This window comes from Cricetulus griseus, chromosome 6 (assembly GCF_003668045.3).
Source record: "Cricetulus griseus strain 17A/GY chromosome 6, alternate assembly CriGri-PICRH-1.0, whole genome shotgun sequence".
Classification (NCBI taxonomy): domain Eukaryota; kingdom Metazoa; phylum Chordata; class Mammalia; order Rodentia; family Cricetidae; genus Cricetulus; species Cricetulus griseus.
The window spans coordinates 105,752,936-105,769,403 of NC_048599.1; the positions used below are offsets into that span (position 1 = coordinate 105,752,936).

The window sequence follows — 16,468 nt, forward strand, 5'->3', positions numbered from 1 at the left end:
ATTTCAGGGCCTCTGGAAAAGGGCCATCTGAAGGTGCTGTGGAGTTGGTTATATGTCTGTGCATTTGTGGCTAATCTGGCTTGTACCTTTCGCTTATAATGCTGAGATTTTGTTTTCAGATCTAGGAGAAAACAGAACATGTGCTGAAAACATATGTGAACAGAACTGTACCCAGTTAAGCAATGGAGGATTTATCTGTTCCTGTATTCCTGGGTTCAAATCTAGTACTTTGGACAAAAATTCATGCCAAGGTAGAATATTTTTCCTTCCATTGTTATTTAGAGAAATTTACACTTTTTATGTTGTCCATCTATTGCCTTGCTATTAACCACTGTATAATTTCCTTAATGAGGTTTCCTTACTCAGGTACACACAGTGTCAATTAATGAAGGTCTTGGTGAAGTAAAACCACCAGAAATCACAAAGCTTCATCATAAGTCACAACCCACATATTTATCACATACCTACTTAGGAAAGTCATAAATGAGTTATGACATAAATGAGTTATGACAAGATTATCAGTGAAGAGTATGATTTTTAGGTATCTTTCATCATGTATAAACTGTGTCTATTCACATATCATACCCAAGGACGCCATGTAAACTAGACAAGCAATCTACCACAAAGGTATAGCTTTAGCCCTTCAGAGATGATTTAAAGAATTCTTTTGGTTACTAAAGCAACTCAGCTGTTACACCAATAAGTGAGTCTTCCTGAAGCTGTTTAGTTATCAGAGGGGAAGCAATGATAATATCAACCATACAGATGTTATTAGAAAGCAAACATTTGCCTTAACACTGTATGAAGTTATACTGCTTTAGTTAAAATAACCCTCTGTCCATTGTTGACCAGCGTTAGGGTCAATGGTAGTCCTCAACATATTTGGTTTCATTGCTTGTTTTCATGTGCACTCTTCTTAGTCTTCTCTGCTTGTGAATTCCAATTCTGAATGGGCCAGAATATGTGTTGCATATTTGGTTTTTATTTTGCCTGCAGATATCAATGAGTGTGAGCAGTTTGGCATCTGCCCCCAGAGCTGTCGAAATAGCAAAGGAAGTTATGAATGTCTCTGTGCAGATGGCTTCAAGTCTATGGATAGTCATTTTGGAGAACGGTGTGCAGCTGATGGTACGATGGGTTCATGTTTGGAACAAATTACTTCCAGGGGACATAAATACCGAAGAGTATGATGTACCAGGAAATAAACTTCCCTTTTTTAAAGTTTCCATTACTTCTTTCACCTCTTCTGCTAGCTTAAAAATCTCTGTGTAACAGCTTAAAAATATAACTATGGCCCCATAAGAAATGTGTAAAATTAAAAGACATTAGTTATTATTCTGAATTTAACTTCAGGATAGAAACTCCCAAAAGGGGACAGAAACTAGTCTGTAGGAAACACAAACGACAGAAGGGTGGAGCAGGATATAACAAACTGCTGATTTGAAGCCACAAAACCCAAGGTGAGCCAAAACACATACAACTGGGCCAACTGTGCTGATGTATTTCTTTGTTATTGCTGATGAACTGCTGGTCACAGAGAGAAAGTCTGATGCATTCAGAAATCAATCATTGGTTTTACATTTTAGGTTAATGCCTATATTTAAGAACCTAGTTAAAGAAAGAACAGTATAAACACTAGATAGAACTCCCAGCACTTGGGAGGCAGAGGCAGGTGGATCTCTGTGAGTTCGAGACCAGGTTGGTCTACAAGAGGTAGTTCCAGGACAGCCTCCAAAGCCACTGAGAAACCCTGTCTCAACCCCCCCCCCAAAAAAAAAAAAAAAGCTAAAGGGAATGCAAGTCCGGAACACCATGCTCCAAATTTCAGAGATCTGGACTAAAGCAACTTTTCCCAGTTAAGGATATATGGCCTTGTTTAGGATTTGAAATTGATACAAAAGTTTAAGAAACTTACTCAGAAAATAGTAAGTTAAAGCAGCCAAAAGCTCTATCCAATACATAGTATAAGTTGAGTGCTTAAGGTACACATTTGGCTGGTATATCTAAGAGTTTTATCCTCCTGTTTGAGAGTGAATAGAAACTAGAGTGAAGGCATTTGAACAGCTGGTCCTGCAATTAAGCAGCAAATTTAAAAGAATGTTTAAATCTTTTAACTAAGCGGGTAGCTGAAATAAATTAGAATATTCATATAAAACATAATGTCAAGTCTGAGGAAATACTTTTAAAAGTCACTAAAATCACAATTGATTGACGTTCTGCAAGCAAATTAAAATTTTAAAATTCTAGAGGAGTATTTTGGGATGAATCACCATTGAAAGAGCTACTTTAGGCTTTAGGGAAAACCCTGAAAATTCAAGAACAAGCTGGCTTGTTTCTCATTAGCTGGCAGTTAAATTGGGCTGTGGGGATGATTACCTGTTAAGACAATCACAAAACCTGTCAGTCAACAGTGAGGGTTGATAGCTCCCTGGTAAGCTCTAGGCTGTGAATACTGTATTTCTCCTGTGAGACTGGATGTCTAATGGTCCTGTCAGTGGATGAGAGAAAGACTTGTGATCTCAATCTTGTCTAAACTGCCTCTGGTGGCAGGAAGGAAGAAAGGAAGGAAGGAAGGAAGGAAGGAAGGAAGGAAGGAAGGAAGGAAGGAAGGAAAGAATGATGCTCATAGCCTATGGATATAGTCTTACAGGGTAGTATAAGCTTTGATGGTCAGATTTCTCTAAATCTAACTTCTCCCTCTGCCTCTTCTTCATCTCCCTTTCCTTCCTGCCCCCAAAGGGAAATACCTATAGTGCATTTAATACCTATTTGACTTCTTAAAAGTACCAGTGGAATCAGATAGACAAAGGAGCTCTTTGTTTACAGGAGACCCTCCTCTGTTGCTCCTGCCTGAGAATGTTCGAATCCGGAAGTACAATGTCTCATCAGAGAAATTCTCAGAGTACCTGGAAGAGGAGGAACATATCCAAACTATTGACTATGACTGGGACCCCGAGGGCATTGGCCTCGGTGAGTGTAAAACCTGCACACTGGTCATTGCATTGATTCTTCTTGGTTTTTAGATGGTGAATTTATGCCGAGTAGACTTTTGTTGCTTAGATGGAAGTGGGATCTCCTGTCCAGCACGTCCCTGGGTTTTCACTGTGGGCTTGGGTCCCTGCTGGCTTTTCCTGATTTCCCACTGAAACTTCTCTTCACATCTCCTTGTATTTTAATATCCCTGTCTTTGCTCACACAGCCACCCTTCTTTTCTACCATAGCATACTGGCAAAGTTCTGAGCACCAACGTCACCTTTGTGACACTCTGATAGAGTCCCACAAATGCCTACCCTGAGGTCATAGCATTTTATACATGCTTTTAGACACATGCTACATTGCTTTTTCCAGCTAGTTGTCTACATGATTTTCTCTTATTCTAATTGTGTGTGCCCTTTGGTGATTGATCTTAATTTGTCTCTACATTCTCAGCTCCTGACCTGATATCTACCACAGACATATATGTAGTGGGCACTAAAAGAGACTAACTGAATTTATAAAAAAGTGAATGATACCTACCCTTGAACATAATCTTCTCTGCCTATAGATTCATCTTCTGTCTTTATGCTCCATTTCCTAGATTTATAATATCAAGCAATTGTTAACAATTATTAAAATCAACTTTTAACTGTAAAGTATTGGTAGTAATCTTGTTCTTATCTACTTGAAGCTTTTTGAAGGGTAAATGAATGTTTATGATCTACTAAAGACGATTTTTTCACTGTATTTTCACATTTATGTTTATTTCAAGAATGATGCCTGTTTATGGAAGAAGCATATGCCAATATGCTCTAAAATTCAGTCTTAATCTGTGTGTCATTAGATTAACCTCAGTCCCTAGGGGTGAGGGAAGGCAAATTACAAGTTCCAATATATAGCAGGACCGTGTCTTGAAGAGAGGAAAAAAACCTACTCCTTGTGTCACTTCTTAGCCTTTTGGTTAAGACCAAGTATAAAATAACTTTTGTATACTATCATTACAGGACTTTTACCTATGTGACTTTTTTAATTGTCACAATGAGTGTGCTTTTAATTTCTCTATGTATCCTGTTTTGGAAATTAGTCCCTTAGCTAAGCTATCTAAATGAGTTATCTTCTGATAGAGATTATGAAAATATCTCTAAGTTCTAAGTTGAGCCTTTCTTGTTAGTAGTGTGGGTATGATGTGCACTGAGTTTTGGGGTAAGGGAATTAGTTGTATTATGGAAATGAGGAGGCAGAGAGCTCAGTAACTGACTCACGATCCGCTCTTATGTGCATTCCTCTCTAGGTGTTGTGTATTACACTGTGCTGGGACAGGGCTCTGAATTTGGTGCTATCAAACGTGCCTACATTCCTGACTTTGAATCTGGGAGCAATAATCCCATTCGTGAAGTTGACCTGGGCCTGAAATACATAATGCAGCCAGATGGATTAGCAGTGGACTGGGTTGGAAGGTAAATATGCCACTCATCTCTCTTGCCTGTTTCATTTTCATGGGGGAGTGCTGGTTTCAGTTCACTGTAGTTATACTTGTGAACCCAGAAACTGACATAGCTCAACTGTGCCCTAGCCTGCTCTGGTCACAGCACTTCTGCTTGCCCCTGCATGCAATACAAACATTGTTCTTTTCTGTATTCAGTGTGCCACAGAAGGGTTTAGGAAAGCACCCAGGTCAAGATTCTGTTATATGTGAGAGTTCTGTATTTAAAAAGGAACTTTGAGTATGGTAGTATTATTCATTGGGAGAATTCTCCAAGAGTATCACTTGAGATTAAACATCTCCCTCTGGTAATTATTTGGGAAAAGGAACAAGCCACAATTTTTAGTATTCAAGCTAGCTAGTACCAACTGGAGTGCTACTGAGTTTTTAGTCCCTGTTCTATTCTGTTGGACCATCTAGAACCATCTGGCTCACAGTTTGGATGATCTCTAACTCAGAAACTGAATCTTGCTCACACAGATGCCTGATACACAGCCTGGTATGGAAGTGTCACCAATAAGCCTTCCTTCTAGAGGAGACTTGCACTGGCAAGACACTCATGGGAAAATTGAGAGGTCTCAGTGGCTCCCTACCCTCCTGGAGAATGGAGAGTCATTTGAAGCACAAATTCATCTTTCCCTCTTAACAGTCTTGTCATGAGAGACTTGAGCTTCTCCAAAGAAGTCAATTGGGTCCCCAAAGTGCCTGAAGGCTAATAGGAGACTCAATCTCAGCATGATCTGTCAGGAAGCAAGACCTTAGAGAACCATTACACAAACCTGTAGATGTTAAGTCACCCCAGCAAGGAAGTGGGAGTGGCACATTTCTCTCATCTGAACTTTTGCCTCTTTCTGAGCCTCAGTGGATGAGGGAATTAAGAAGCTATGCAGCCTTAGACATGGATATACGGACAGGGTAGCTTTGCTGAGATTGTAATTTTGAAATGCTCATCTTTGGGATGGGTGCTCAATTCTCCTTGGTTACAGTTGGGCTCTTTGCTAAAGGGGAAGAGACTCACAGTCTGTAACAATTAAAAGCCACATGCCCGTGGAAACATGTGACTCCAAAAAATTCAATGCATCTGCTGTATCCACAGCAAGCACACATACAGTATCTGAGTAATTTACAGGCATCTGAGTATTTGTTGCACTGGCCAGAACTTACAAACTAAAATTTCTCAGGTTCGCATGTCTTTTCAAATGATTGGCCCAGAGTTTTCTATCGTTTAACTCTGTCCCTCCACATTCAGGCATATTTACTGGTCAGATGCCAAGAGCCAACGGATTGAGGTGGCTACACTTGATGGAAGGTACCGGAAGTGGCTGATTACCACCGACCTGGATCAGCCAGGTGCCATTGTTGTGAATCCTAAGCTGGGGTAGGTATTTGGAGGAATGCTTATGTAGTTTCTAATGGTGAAATTCCACTTTGGGATATACACAAGAATCCATCTGCTTACATGAATCCTTTCCCGCACTTTCATTTGGATGCATTAAAAAAAAAATCTTGCTAATTGAAAGAAATTCAGATGGCAATTTGGTTGTATTACATTGGCCATATAATTTTTTCCAAAGCATGAAATATGCATCAAAGACATGTTCATACATATACATTGCTTATTTATAGAAATTGGTAGTTGACCTTACCATGAGAACTAGCTTGGTCTTTCCCTCTTCATTTTTGCCATTTAAGTGGATATTTAGCCTTTGTGTAGTGACATCTGAATTCTTCCTTTTTTGAGCAGACCCAAGTAGTTTCCCTATTTGGACAGGACCAGTGTCCTGTATTTATATATGGAACATGATGAGATATTATTACTTTCATTCTTTTGTTTTCCACGTGTGAAATCATGGCTTAAAATGTGCTTCCCTGAGAAGATCTACTCAGCATCAAACTTTGCTTCTTATGTATAACATGTGTTGGAAGTAAAGAGACATCTTTGTAGAAACAGTACAGCTCACACTCAGGAAAACTCTTGGTTGCGCCAGTGCTGTGGTGTACTAGGTAAGCACCACTAGGTGAGATGCTCCAACCAGGACATTTTCTGTTACAGGCTTATGTTCTGGACTGACCAGGGAAAACAGCCTAAAATTGAGTCTGCTTGGATGAATGGGGAACATCGCAGTGTTCTGGTCTCTGAGGACCTTGGCTGGCCGAATGGCCTTTCCATAGATTATCTGAATGATGACCGGATCTATTGGAGTGACTCCAAAGAAGATGTCATTGAAACCATAAAGTATGATGGGACTGACAGGAGACTCATCTTAAATGAAGGTTAGGAATGAGTCAGGATTTATATATTAATCATTGTCTAACAGATTTTCAATGTGCCTTAGGATATGGTTTATGTAATTCCTCAGATTTGTTCCCATCAATCCCCAACTGCTATGTTAAATTCAAATGAATTCATAATTTTAAGTACCAGGATCAGATAATGAAAGGTCCCTCTGGGATTGTGTCTTCCATATGTTAAGTCGTGTGTGTCCTTATAATCTCCATCCTACTGCTTCTAGACCCATTCATTTCCCATGGGCTAGCCATGCTTGTGTTCAGCTAGAAACATGTAGAAGGAAAGGAGTATTTTGTTTTATTAGCCAAAATCAAAAAATGGGACTATAACAATGCAGTGCACAGCACGTTTCCCCTAACTGGCTACAACTGTCTCATATTCAAAGTGTGAGGAGTCATGGAGGGTCTCAGCCCATCACATTGTTTAAAAAAAAAAAAATGGAATAAAATCAGCAGCTTTAAAGTCAGACCACTTACAATAACCCAGGTTCATTGATCTTGAACTCCCCATGTAGCCCTTTCAGAAAGTCTGCCCAGTGTACTTGCTGTTACTTACAGCAGTAGTGCTGGGCCTTGTTTTATTAACTCTGACTTGTTTCTCCCCTATTGGTAAGCAGCAATGAAGCCGTTCAGCCTGGACATCTTTGAAGACCAGCTCTACTGGGTAGCCAAGGAAAAGGGAGAAGTGTGGAGACAGAATAAATTCGGGAAAGGAAATAAAGAGAAAGTGCTGGTGGTGAACCCTTGGCTCACTCAAGTTCGAGTATTTCATCAGCTGAGATACAATAAGTCAGGTAATAAGACGTCTTGGGATGAGAAGATGAACCACACACCTTGTTTTGGAAGGAGACAGTCACAAAGGGGGAGTGGGTGCTTCAAACATTTGAATGCAGAAAGAGAACATTGTAGGCTAAGTAAAATGGTATAAATCATTGTTTGGCATTAGGGAGACAGACTTTTTAGATCCCCAGAATCTCGCAGACACCAGACCTGCGCTTTAAGAAATCACCATGCGGGTCTGGTCTGTCTGTGAATGTCAGAAACTGTGTCCATTCTTAAAATGGCAAAAACTAGGCACTTAGTCTTGTGAACCCCAGCTTAGAATGTTGATCCCCCTCTTATTTCTGTAACATTCAGTCCCGGTGCCAGATCATGTCTCAGCATTGTGTGGAGGAAATGAAAGGATGCTTTTGAAATGAGGAAAGAAATGAGCCTTTACCAAACTATCCAGTGCCAGGTTACTTCTTTAGATAACCTGATCTGCTACTTGTCATATATGTAATGTGATGCCTTTAAGCTTAATTCTAACCAATCCAAAGCTCAGGTTTGTTTTTGTTTGTTGTTCGTTTTTTCCTCTCATCTGGTTTGGTGGTTTGTTTATATCCTGGCTCTGGCTTGGATAAGTCATTCCCATCTAATCTGTATTTCTGTATCAAGGACAGAGTTCTCTGATTTCTGACACCACGTGTTAGCCTCAGGAAATTACAGCTCAGAGCTGGTGGCCAATGTGTGTTCTAGGACGTAGTTTCCCTGAGTGGCTTATATGCTGGGTTTTTCCCAGCTTGTCACCTGAAAACTCAATGTAATAGACTGTGTCTTCAGTGACCTGGTGATCTGGCTCAGAGAAAAACAAAGTGTGAGGACTGCTGAAACTCTGGGTCCCAGCTGGGGACATGCTGACTAGAGATGAAGGCTTGGGTTTCTACTCCATCCCAAATGTGCCACATTGACAATTCACTCTGGACCAAGAGTTTTCAAATTTCAGCATGTATCAGACTGTTTAACCGACCTTGTTATACATGACTGGCTGCACCCTACTTGTGGGTGTTTGAAGTTCTGTGTTAGTGTGGGTTCTGGTGGTTCAGGGAAATGGGAAACCAGTTCCCCAGTCCTTTACTACCTAGTGGCTACTGAGGACCGATGACATCAGATGGGATTGGTTAGCAATGGGATGCCTAGGATCTGAATTTACACATATTCTATATTCTTTATCACATTAAAATTAAAAAAATTCAACAGGTGTTGGTGGCGCATGCCTTTAATCCTAGCACTTGGGAGGCAGAGGCAGGTGGATCTCTGAGTTCAAGACCAACTTGGTCTACAGAGTGAGTGCTAGGATAGGCTCTAAAACTACACAAAGAAACCCTGTCTCGAAAAACAAAACAAAAAAATTCAAAAAATTCTACTCCAGAAGGCCTACAAAATAGTGAATGGGTAGACTTTGAATGAGGCTTTTGTAAAGCATCTTATTATTTTATAGCTACATTCAACTTTTATTGTTAGCTACTCTCAACTTTTATTGTATTTTGGATGGCAGAGAATCAGGATCACAGAACATTAGTCTGAGAATGGATCCAAGGAACATGAATCTAATTTAACCCTTGGATCCTTCACAATTCATATAGAAGCATATTTCAGATGATTCTAGGATTACACAGAATTTAAAATGGTACTAGTTGGGCTTCATCCCACTGTTTTGAGTGACTCCCAGCTTCTTCTGTCAAATCAGCTAAGTTCCCTTCATTTTGCAAATGAGGAAACTGAAGCCTGCAATAAAATTGTTCCCGGAAAGTTTTTTAGAAAGCTCATCCATGTTGGGCTTTGGGTAGACTTGATGTTATGACACACTCAGATTTGGGTAATGACAAATCTTGCTATAAGACTTAGGACCCATTGGTCTTCTGAGCCATTTAAAATACCTTAGCACCAATAGATGTTAAATTTGGGTGTGAAGCAAGAAGATTTTCACCTTCTGATAGCAGGGATAAAAGGCAATGATAGAGGCTGTGAATAGCAAAGAAATCAGATGGACATATTGTGCCACTTTGGTGGGGTGGCACAGTTGGTAGTGTAGGCGAGTATGGGCATCCAGGTAACATGTGACCTAGAAGTACTGGGATGCGGTTTGGGCCTTGCCAATGCCAGACAGAGCCACACCAGTTACTAGGCATACTATGTTGGGATACTCAGTCTCCTAACAGGACCTAACTCTGATCTCATCTATTTTCTAGTGCCCAACCCTTGCAAGCAGGTCTGTAGCCACCTCTGCCTGCTGAGACCAGGAGGATACACCTGTGCCTGTCCCCAAGGTTCCAGCTTCTTAAGTGGCAGTACCGTCTCGTGTGATGCAGGTGAGTATACTCACTGTCTAGGAAGCCTTGGGACCTCAGTAGACCAGAGGATCCTACTTTATTGTGACCTTGGCCGATTCAGGTTAGGAGTAGCTGGGAAAGGGGATGAGGGAAACACGAGAAGAACGAACTGGGCGAGACTCTGCAGGGCAGCCATGTTGCCATTTGTGTTATAAAGACATTTTGAAGAGTGGGTTTTCCATAAGGCTCTTCCTCCCTCCCTTTTCCTTCCTTCCTTCCTTCCTTCTCCATACAGTAGATTTCCCTTGTCCCAGAATTTGCTCAAGGTACAGAACCATTTCCTGAGCAGGAGAGGCGCTAGGATGGGGCAGTTGGGGTGGGTGGGAGGAGGGATGCTTGAGTATCCCCCTGCTTTTCTCACATGCCCGTTTTAGAATTTTGAATTTTGTAGAATTTTGTATTTTGAAGGCTGGCTATGTGGCTGAGAAATGAAATCCAGAATAAGGCAGCAGGGAGTGGGGTAAGGGGTGGATGCTGTGTTTTGGTTCTCCTGCAGTGCTGTGCATAAAAGATCCGTTCTTCAGTGGCTCATCTAAATAGTTAACTTGTCATGGGGATAACTACTGTCCTTAACCAATAGCTTCTGCGTAATAAGCTATCAGAAAGTCATTCTTCAGTTTACCCTGCAGCCTATTTTATGGCTAACATCCTGGGGGCTTCCTGAGGTGTAAGCTGGTGGGGAAATGAAGGTATAAACAGTTCCTACGGCTGGGGGAGCAAGCACTTTAACAAGGATTCCTCTCCTTTGGAGAAAGTGCTCAGGGTTCTCATCTCTTCTGCCCCTGTGCTCACTCCAGTCTTCCTTGGGTGCTTTTGATAAGATTCTGCTATTTCGAGGCTGGAGGGGGGCTTAGAGGCTGCTTGTTCAATCCCGGGCTCCCACACAATGACTCACAACCTCCTGTGACAACAGTCCCAGGGGACCTGACAATTTCTTCTGGCCTCTGAGGGTGCTACAGCCATGTGGTGCACAGACAATACATGCAGGAAAACACAAACACTCTGAGATTGTCATTTAAAAGAGCTTTATCCAAAGTAAGCCTGTTAACGACTATTAACAGATGTTGCATATACAGGGTCTTGATGTGACCTATTGTTAATGAACATATCAGTTAGTTCAATGGCATTTATTGGGTGTCGACTCTGTACCAGGTGTGACTGAAAGTTCCAGAGATGAGAGAAGTGAGTAAAACAGGCAAATCCCTTCTCTCATTGAGCTTACTTGCTAGTAGGATAATAAGCCAGGAACCCTGTAAGTATGTAATAGGACAGGTGGCTAAAGTACATGCAGTAGGCACAGGGCGGGCATGATTGGCTTGCCTAGCCTCTCTGATGAAAGGAACTCTGAGTAGAGACAGTAGACAAACTCATCAAATAAAGCACACATGTGGTAAAGAAATCATCCAGGTGGTATGCCGGGGGTGAATCAGGTGCAGTAATCCAGTGGCTAGATTTCCCTCAGCTGCTTTCCCATCTATCTGTGTCTGTGTGTCTGCCACTTGCCTGGTCCTCTGCTGATGATCTGGAGTCCTGGGTTGCAGTTTCAAGCTGTGTCTAAATGAAACTCTTGGTTCTAATGGTTCCCAGAAGAGAATCTGGGGGATTTCGGGTGACACAATATATACTCTGGGTTTAACCTCACTGCTTAGAGGAAGAAAGTACTCTGAAGTTTCTATCTATCACTCCCCAGGATCTCACCATTGTTTAGGAAGTTCATTTGCCTTTGGGAACAGGTGATAACTCAGCAGGGAGGCCCGACATCCCCTTTACCCCTCCCGCCTCAGTCCTGGGCAGGTTTTGCATGGTGTAGTGCTCTGCTTGCCTGTGGCTGACTAACCCATGCATGGCTCTTCCTTTCTGCAGCCATCGAACTTCCCGTCATCATGCCTCCCCCATGCAGATGCATGCACGGAGGAAATTGCTATTTTGATGAGAATGACCTCCCCAAATGCAAGTAAGTCTGACTCTTGAGGTCCCAGTTGTAGGCCTTGGCTCTTCTAGGGAACCCGAGCTCTTTATAGCTGGGGAAACAAGTGCAGGAAGCTTGCCCAATTCACCGTTTCCGTTTCCATGTCTAACCAGCTTGTCCTCCTTTGGGGGAGTCTGCAGAAGGTGAGGCCATGTTTCCCAAACCGTACCTGGCATAAGCCTTGGCTGAGGATCTGGCTCAAATGCCTATGTGCATTTGAATGGAATGGCAGAGTCACAAGGAAGGGCAAGGAGTGAAAGAAAGGATAGCAGTGTGTCTCCCTATGCCACCTCCCACCTCACCTGGGATGATGGCTTAGGAAGGAGCACGGAAGGGCAACTGACAGGAGAGATAGATGCTTCAATACAAGGCTTATGACAAGCAGACTAGCCTGTGGGAAACCTTCACCACAGAACAAGAGGAATGGTCGCTTTCCCGAAAGCTGTTGGAGGATGGAATGCTGCCACCGTGCCTATCAATTCTCTCTAAGGAAGAAGTGCAAAGAAGCCTTATTTGTGAGGCTGACCCTCATAGATGCCACTCCACCATAAGTGAATTTCTGGAATCGGACAGAGCAGTGCTTTTAGGCTGGCAGGAGAAGCAGCTGTGATGCCGGCTGCATCGCCTGTTCCTCATGCATTTCACTGGCCACAGCACTAGGAGCCTCTAGAAGGTGACTAAGTAGTCTCCTCTTGCTTCTAGGTGTTCTAGTGGCTACAACGGAGAATACTGTGAGGTTGGGCTCTCAAGAGGCATCCCTCCAGGGACAAGTAAGTGTCCAGAATATGGGTGACCTGCAATAGTCACGGCCCTCCATCTTCCTTTTGCCCCAGGCTCATGGGCTCTAGCCGCTCTAGCCCTCCTGGTCATGTGGTGATGTTGACTCTCTGTTTCTGTCCCCTGTGCAGCAATGGCTGTGCTGTTGACATTCCTGATCATCATCATCATTGGGGCTCTGATACTCCTTGGATTTTTTCACTACAGAAAAACTGGCACCCTTTTACCCACTCTGCCCAAGCTGCCAAGGTCAGTTTCTGTGTGTTGGCTTGGCTTTCTACAAGTGACCTCTGTTTCTTGTTCTGATGTTGTATCTGGGATTGTGCTTTTGTGTGTTCAGGTAGACGGGGGTGGGGGTGGTGGTGAGGGTTGGGCTTGCTGCAGTGTTTTTTGGTTTTTCGAGACAGGGTTTCTCTGTGTAGCTTTGGAGCCTGTCCTGGCTCTTTCTCTGTAGAAAGGCTGGCCTCGAATTCACAGAGATCTGCCTGTCTCTGCCTCCCGAGTGCTGGGATTAAAAACAGCAGCCCAGCGCTGCTGTGTTTTTGACATGTGTACACAACATATCTTTTGTTCGTTTGTTTTTTTTGAGACAGGCTTTCTCTGTGGCTTTGGAGGCTGTCCTGGAAGTAGCTCTTGTAGACCAGGCTGGTCTCATAGAGATCCACCTGCCCCTGCCTCCTAAGCACTGGGATTAAAGGCATGTGCCACCACCACCCGACTAACACAACATTGTTTTGGTTCATTCCAGTTTAAGCAGCCTTGCGAAACCCTCTGAAAATGGAAATGGGGTGACTTTCAGATCAGGGGCTGATGTTAGCATGGACATTGGTGTTTCTCCTTTTGGCCCGGAGACAGTTATTGATAGATCAATGGCAATGGTGAGTGGGTCTTCCATGTGACTATTTGAAGTTTTCCTTTACAGTAACTTATGGAAGAAACCCTTCTTATAAGGAACAAAACTAACCCTGGGGGATATTAAAATAAAGAAACACAGTCTGTCCTCTGTAGGCCATATAGAGTTGGTGGAAACTATGACTCTACCATCTAAGTATTTATTTATAGATAGTCAAGGGCTGACCTTTTCTGGTCCTTCTGGCCTCTTGTGTAGAATAGGGACGTGCCTGCCGCTTATGAGCAGCAGGTGGCACACTCAGGGATGAGCCTAGCACAGCTGTGGCCCAGCAGGGCCTTTCTGTAATCTGAAAACCCACTCCTAATGCTTTGTCTCCACCTCCAATCTTCCATCCCCACACCTGCCTGAAAGAACAATATTCCCCGGTTGCCTACCTTCCTGTCCTTTTCTACCACGCATCCTTTTCTCCACTGTTCTGACCACAGTGGGTTACATACGTTAGAGAACCATAGAGAATTCAGCTGTGGAAAGAGTATTTGTGTTTTCCAGGGCAAATGGCGTGGCTCATTATTTATTAGCTGAAACAGTGGGTTGCTACAATGGGTCTCTGCTGCTGCTATCTTTCCCCCAGCCTCTCTAAGACCTCCTATTTGGGTGACTTTGTGAAAGTGTGGTAGGCATCCAGGTATGAGGGAGACACCTTTCTGTCTGGTATCAGTGGGTGTGACCTCTCTGTCTCCTCCCCACCAGAACGAAAACTTCATCATGGAGGTGGGGAAGCAGCCTGTGGTATTTGAGAATCCAACATATGCAGCTAAGGACAGCACTTCCAAAGCAGCCCTGGCAGCTCAGGTGAGATGTCTTTCTGCCTTTGTTGCCATTGAATCTTCCCGTGTTCAGAATGTTTGCCTCTAACCTGCCCTCCTAAAGGGATGAAACACAGTGACCTTCATCTCAGATTCCCTGTCCACAGTCATGAAGCTGCCCTAGTTTACAGCCCTGCAAAAAGTTAGAGCACTGTGTCTTAGCAGAGACTTTGCTGGGGGTGTTCTCTGTGCTCAGTCATTCTGAATCAGTCTTAGCAAGGGGTATGAGTCTATTAGAGATGCAGGAGACACAGGGTTCTATGACAGACACAGGGAACTATGTCAGAAATGAGTAAGAAGGAGATAGGTGTCCCAAGGACACAATCTGAGCAGGAAGATGACCTGTACTGCACAGAAGTCAGAAATTAAGATTTGCTTGGCAAAGGCTTACTATTGCTCTGTATTAAGAGAAACTGGGAGAAGAGACAGACAACATGCTTTTCATTAGTCTGGACTAACAGCCCATGCCACCTTTAGACTTGACCTGTGCCTCCTTTTTCTAAGTAGCTACAGCAAATAGCCTTCAGTATTTGTCAGTGACTAGATTTCTTTCAAATTCAGTATTGGTATACTTTAATATTATATGATAGAAATGTTTCTTTCAAAAATAGCTTTTGTGTTTTGTTTTGATTTTGGTTTTTCAAGACTGGGTTTCTCCATGGCTGTCCTGGAACCAGGCTGTCCTTGAACTCATAGATCTGCCTTACCTTACCTCCCCAGTTCTGGGACTAAAGGTGTGTGCCACCACTGCCTGGCTCAAAAATAGCTTTTTTAAGAGCAAAAATGTTTGGATCTTGAAAAACTCTTACCTGCTCCTTGATAGTGCATCATGGAGCAGAGATGAAATTTCATCTGGTATTTTCACATGAAATAAAAGGAGGAGTGTATACAAACACATACAAGTTTAAGAAGAAACAAAATAGTGGATGTAAAATGCAAAAAAAGGGAGTATATTATCTTCCCTGTAATGCATATAGCCAGGGTCATTTAGGTTTAAGAAAGAATTACATGGAATTTTACAAAAATAGAATTAAGCATTAAGCCTATTTTTTAAAAAAAGTCTTTTCTCTTTTAGGCAGTCCTCAGATTGCTCATTTATTTTTTATTTATTTATCCATTTATCTTTTGAGATACAGTCTTACCATGTAGCCCTGGCTGGCTTCAGACCCACAGAGATTTGCCTGTCTCTGCTGGTATTAATGGTGTATGACACCATACCTGGCCACAATATTCAAAGAGGACCCTGTTCACTGTGTTTGTGTGACTGGTCATGTTTACTAAGCACTTGGTTGCTAGTATGTGATTAGAATATCTTTTATCTAAAATTATGGTCAACAGTGGGAATGAAGAGTATAGAGAATTACATTGCCTGCCAGTGGGGGATATACTTGCCTGCCAGGGTTGGTACATTAGGTGACTTCATAGTTACTGCTCTTATTTGGGGGAAGTGGGAGTGGTATTTATAGCTGCCAGGGTCACATATCTGATTTAAAAAGGTAGCTGACCCTGTCTGTGGAGAACAAGATGGCAAACAGAATTCAAAATTCATTTAGTCATTTATTCTTTCAAAATTTTGTAGGGGCCGTCAATACATCCACAGGTGACTGTAACAGAAAATGTGGAAAACCAGAATTATGGAAGTCCCATGGATTCTTCTGAGATAGTTCCGGATCCAAAGCCAGCCTCCCCGGGTGCTGATGAAATTCAGGTAAATGATAACCTACTCATGAAGAGAAATTTGCAAAGAGCTTTGACCTATCTGGGTTGATATTAATCTGTGGGAGACCATGTAAAAAGAATGGAAAACAGAATTCTAGATCCAGCATATCTTCAGAAGAAGGACATCAAATCTGAGACATTTACACAGCATGAAGAGTGATGTGTTGAGGGTACATAGAAATACCCTTCCCTGGAGGATGCACTGTTTGCAAGTTTACAGCTTTACTGATATTACAAATATCTACCACCAGGTGGCACTACTTATTTATTCCCTCTTCCTCTAAATCTAGATACACCTAATTGTCCAGCTAACTATCCCACAAACATTATCGCCTTTAGTGCTCCAGGCAAACTATTTAGTGCTGGAGACTTAAAGAGGGGAAA

The 16,468-nt window shown here is 42.5% G+C and overlaps 1 protein-coding gene across 1 annotated transcript in view; it reads left to right on the forward strand.

Moving 5' to 3' along the window:
• The window catches only part of Lrp2 (LDL receptor related protein 2), a 129,637-nt gene that overhangs the window by 110,658 nt on the left and 2,511 nt on the right, over positions 1-16,468 (forward strand). Inside the window, exons 65-78 of the mRNA XM_035447068.1 lie at positions 120-251; positions 997-1,128; positions 2,827-2,970; positions 4,268-4,433; positions 5,709-5,837; positions 6,513-6,733; positions 7,366-7,542; positions 9,760-9,879; positions 11,764-11,854; positions 12,572-12,639; positions 12,778-12,895; positions 13,395-13,524; positions 14,250-14,351; positions 15,945-16,073. Of these exons, the coding sequence (XP_035302959.1) occupies positions 120-251; positions 997-1,128; positions 2,827-2,970; positions 4,268-4,433; positions 5,709-5,837; positions 6,513-6,733; positions 7,366-7,542; positions 9,760-9,879; positions 11,764-11,854; positions 12,572-12,639; positions 12,778-12,895; positions 13,395-13,524; positions 14,250-14,351; positions 15,945-16,073 (1,859 nt within the window). The remainder of the gene's footprint in view (positions 1-119; positions 252-996; positions 1,129-2,826; positions 2,971-4,267; positions 4,434-5,708; positions 5,838-6,512; positions 6,734-7,365; positions 7,543-9,759; positions 9,880-11,763; positions 11,855-12,571; positions 12,640-12,777; positions 12,896-13,394; positions 13,525-14,249; positions 14,352-15,944; positions 16,074-16,468) is intronic.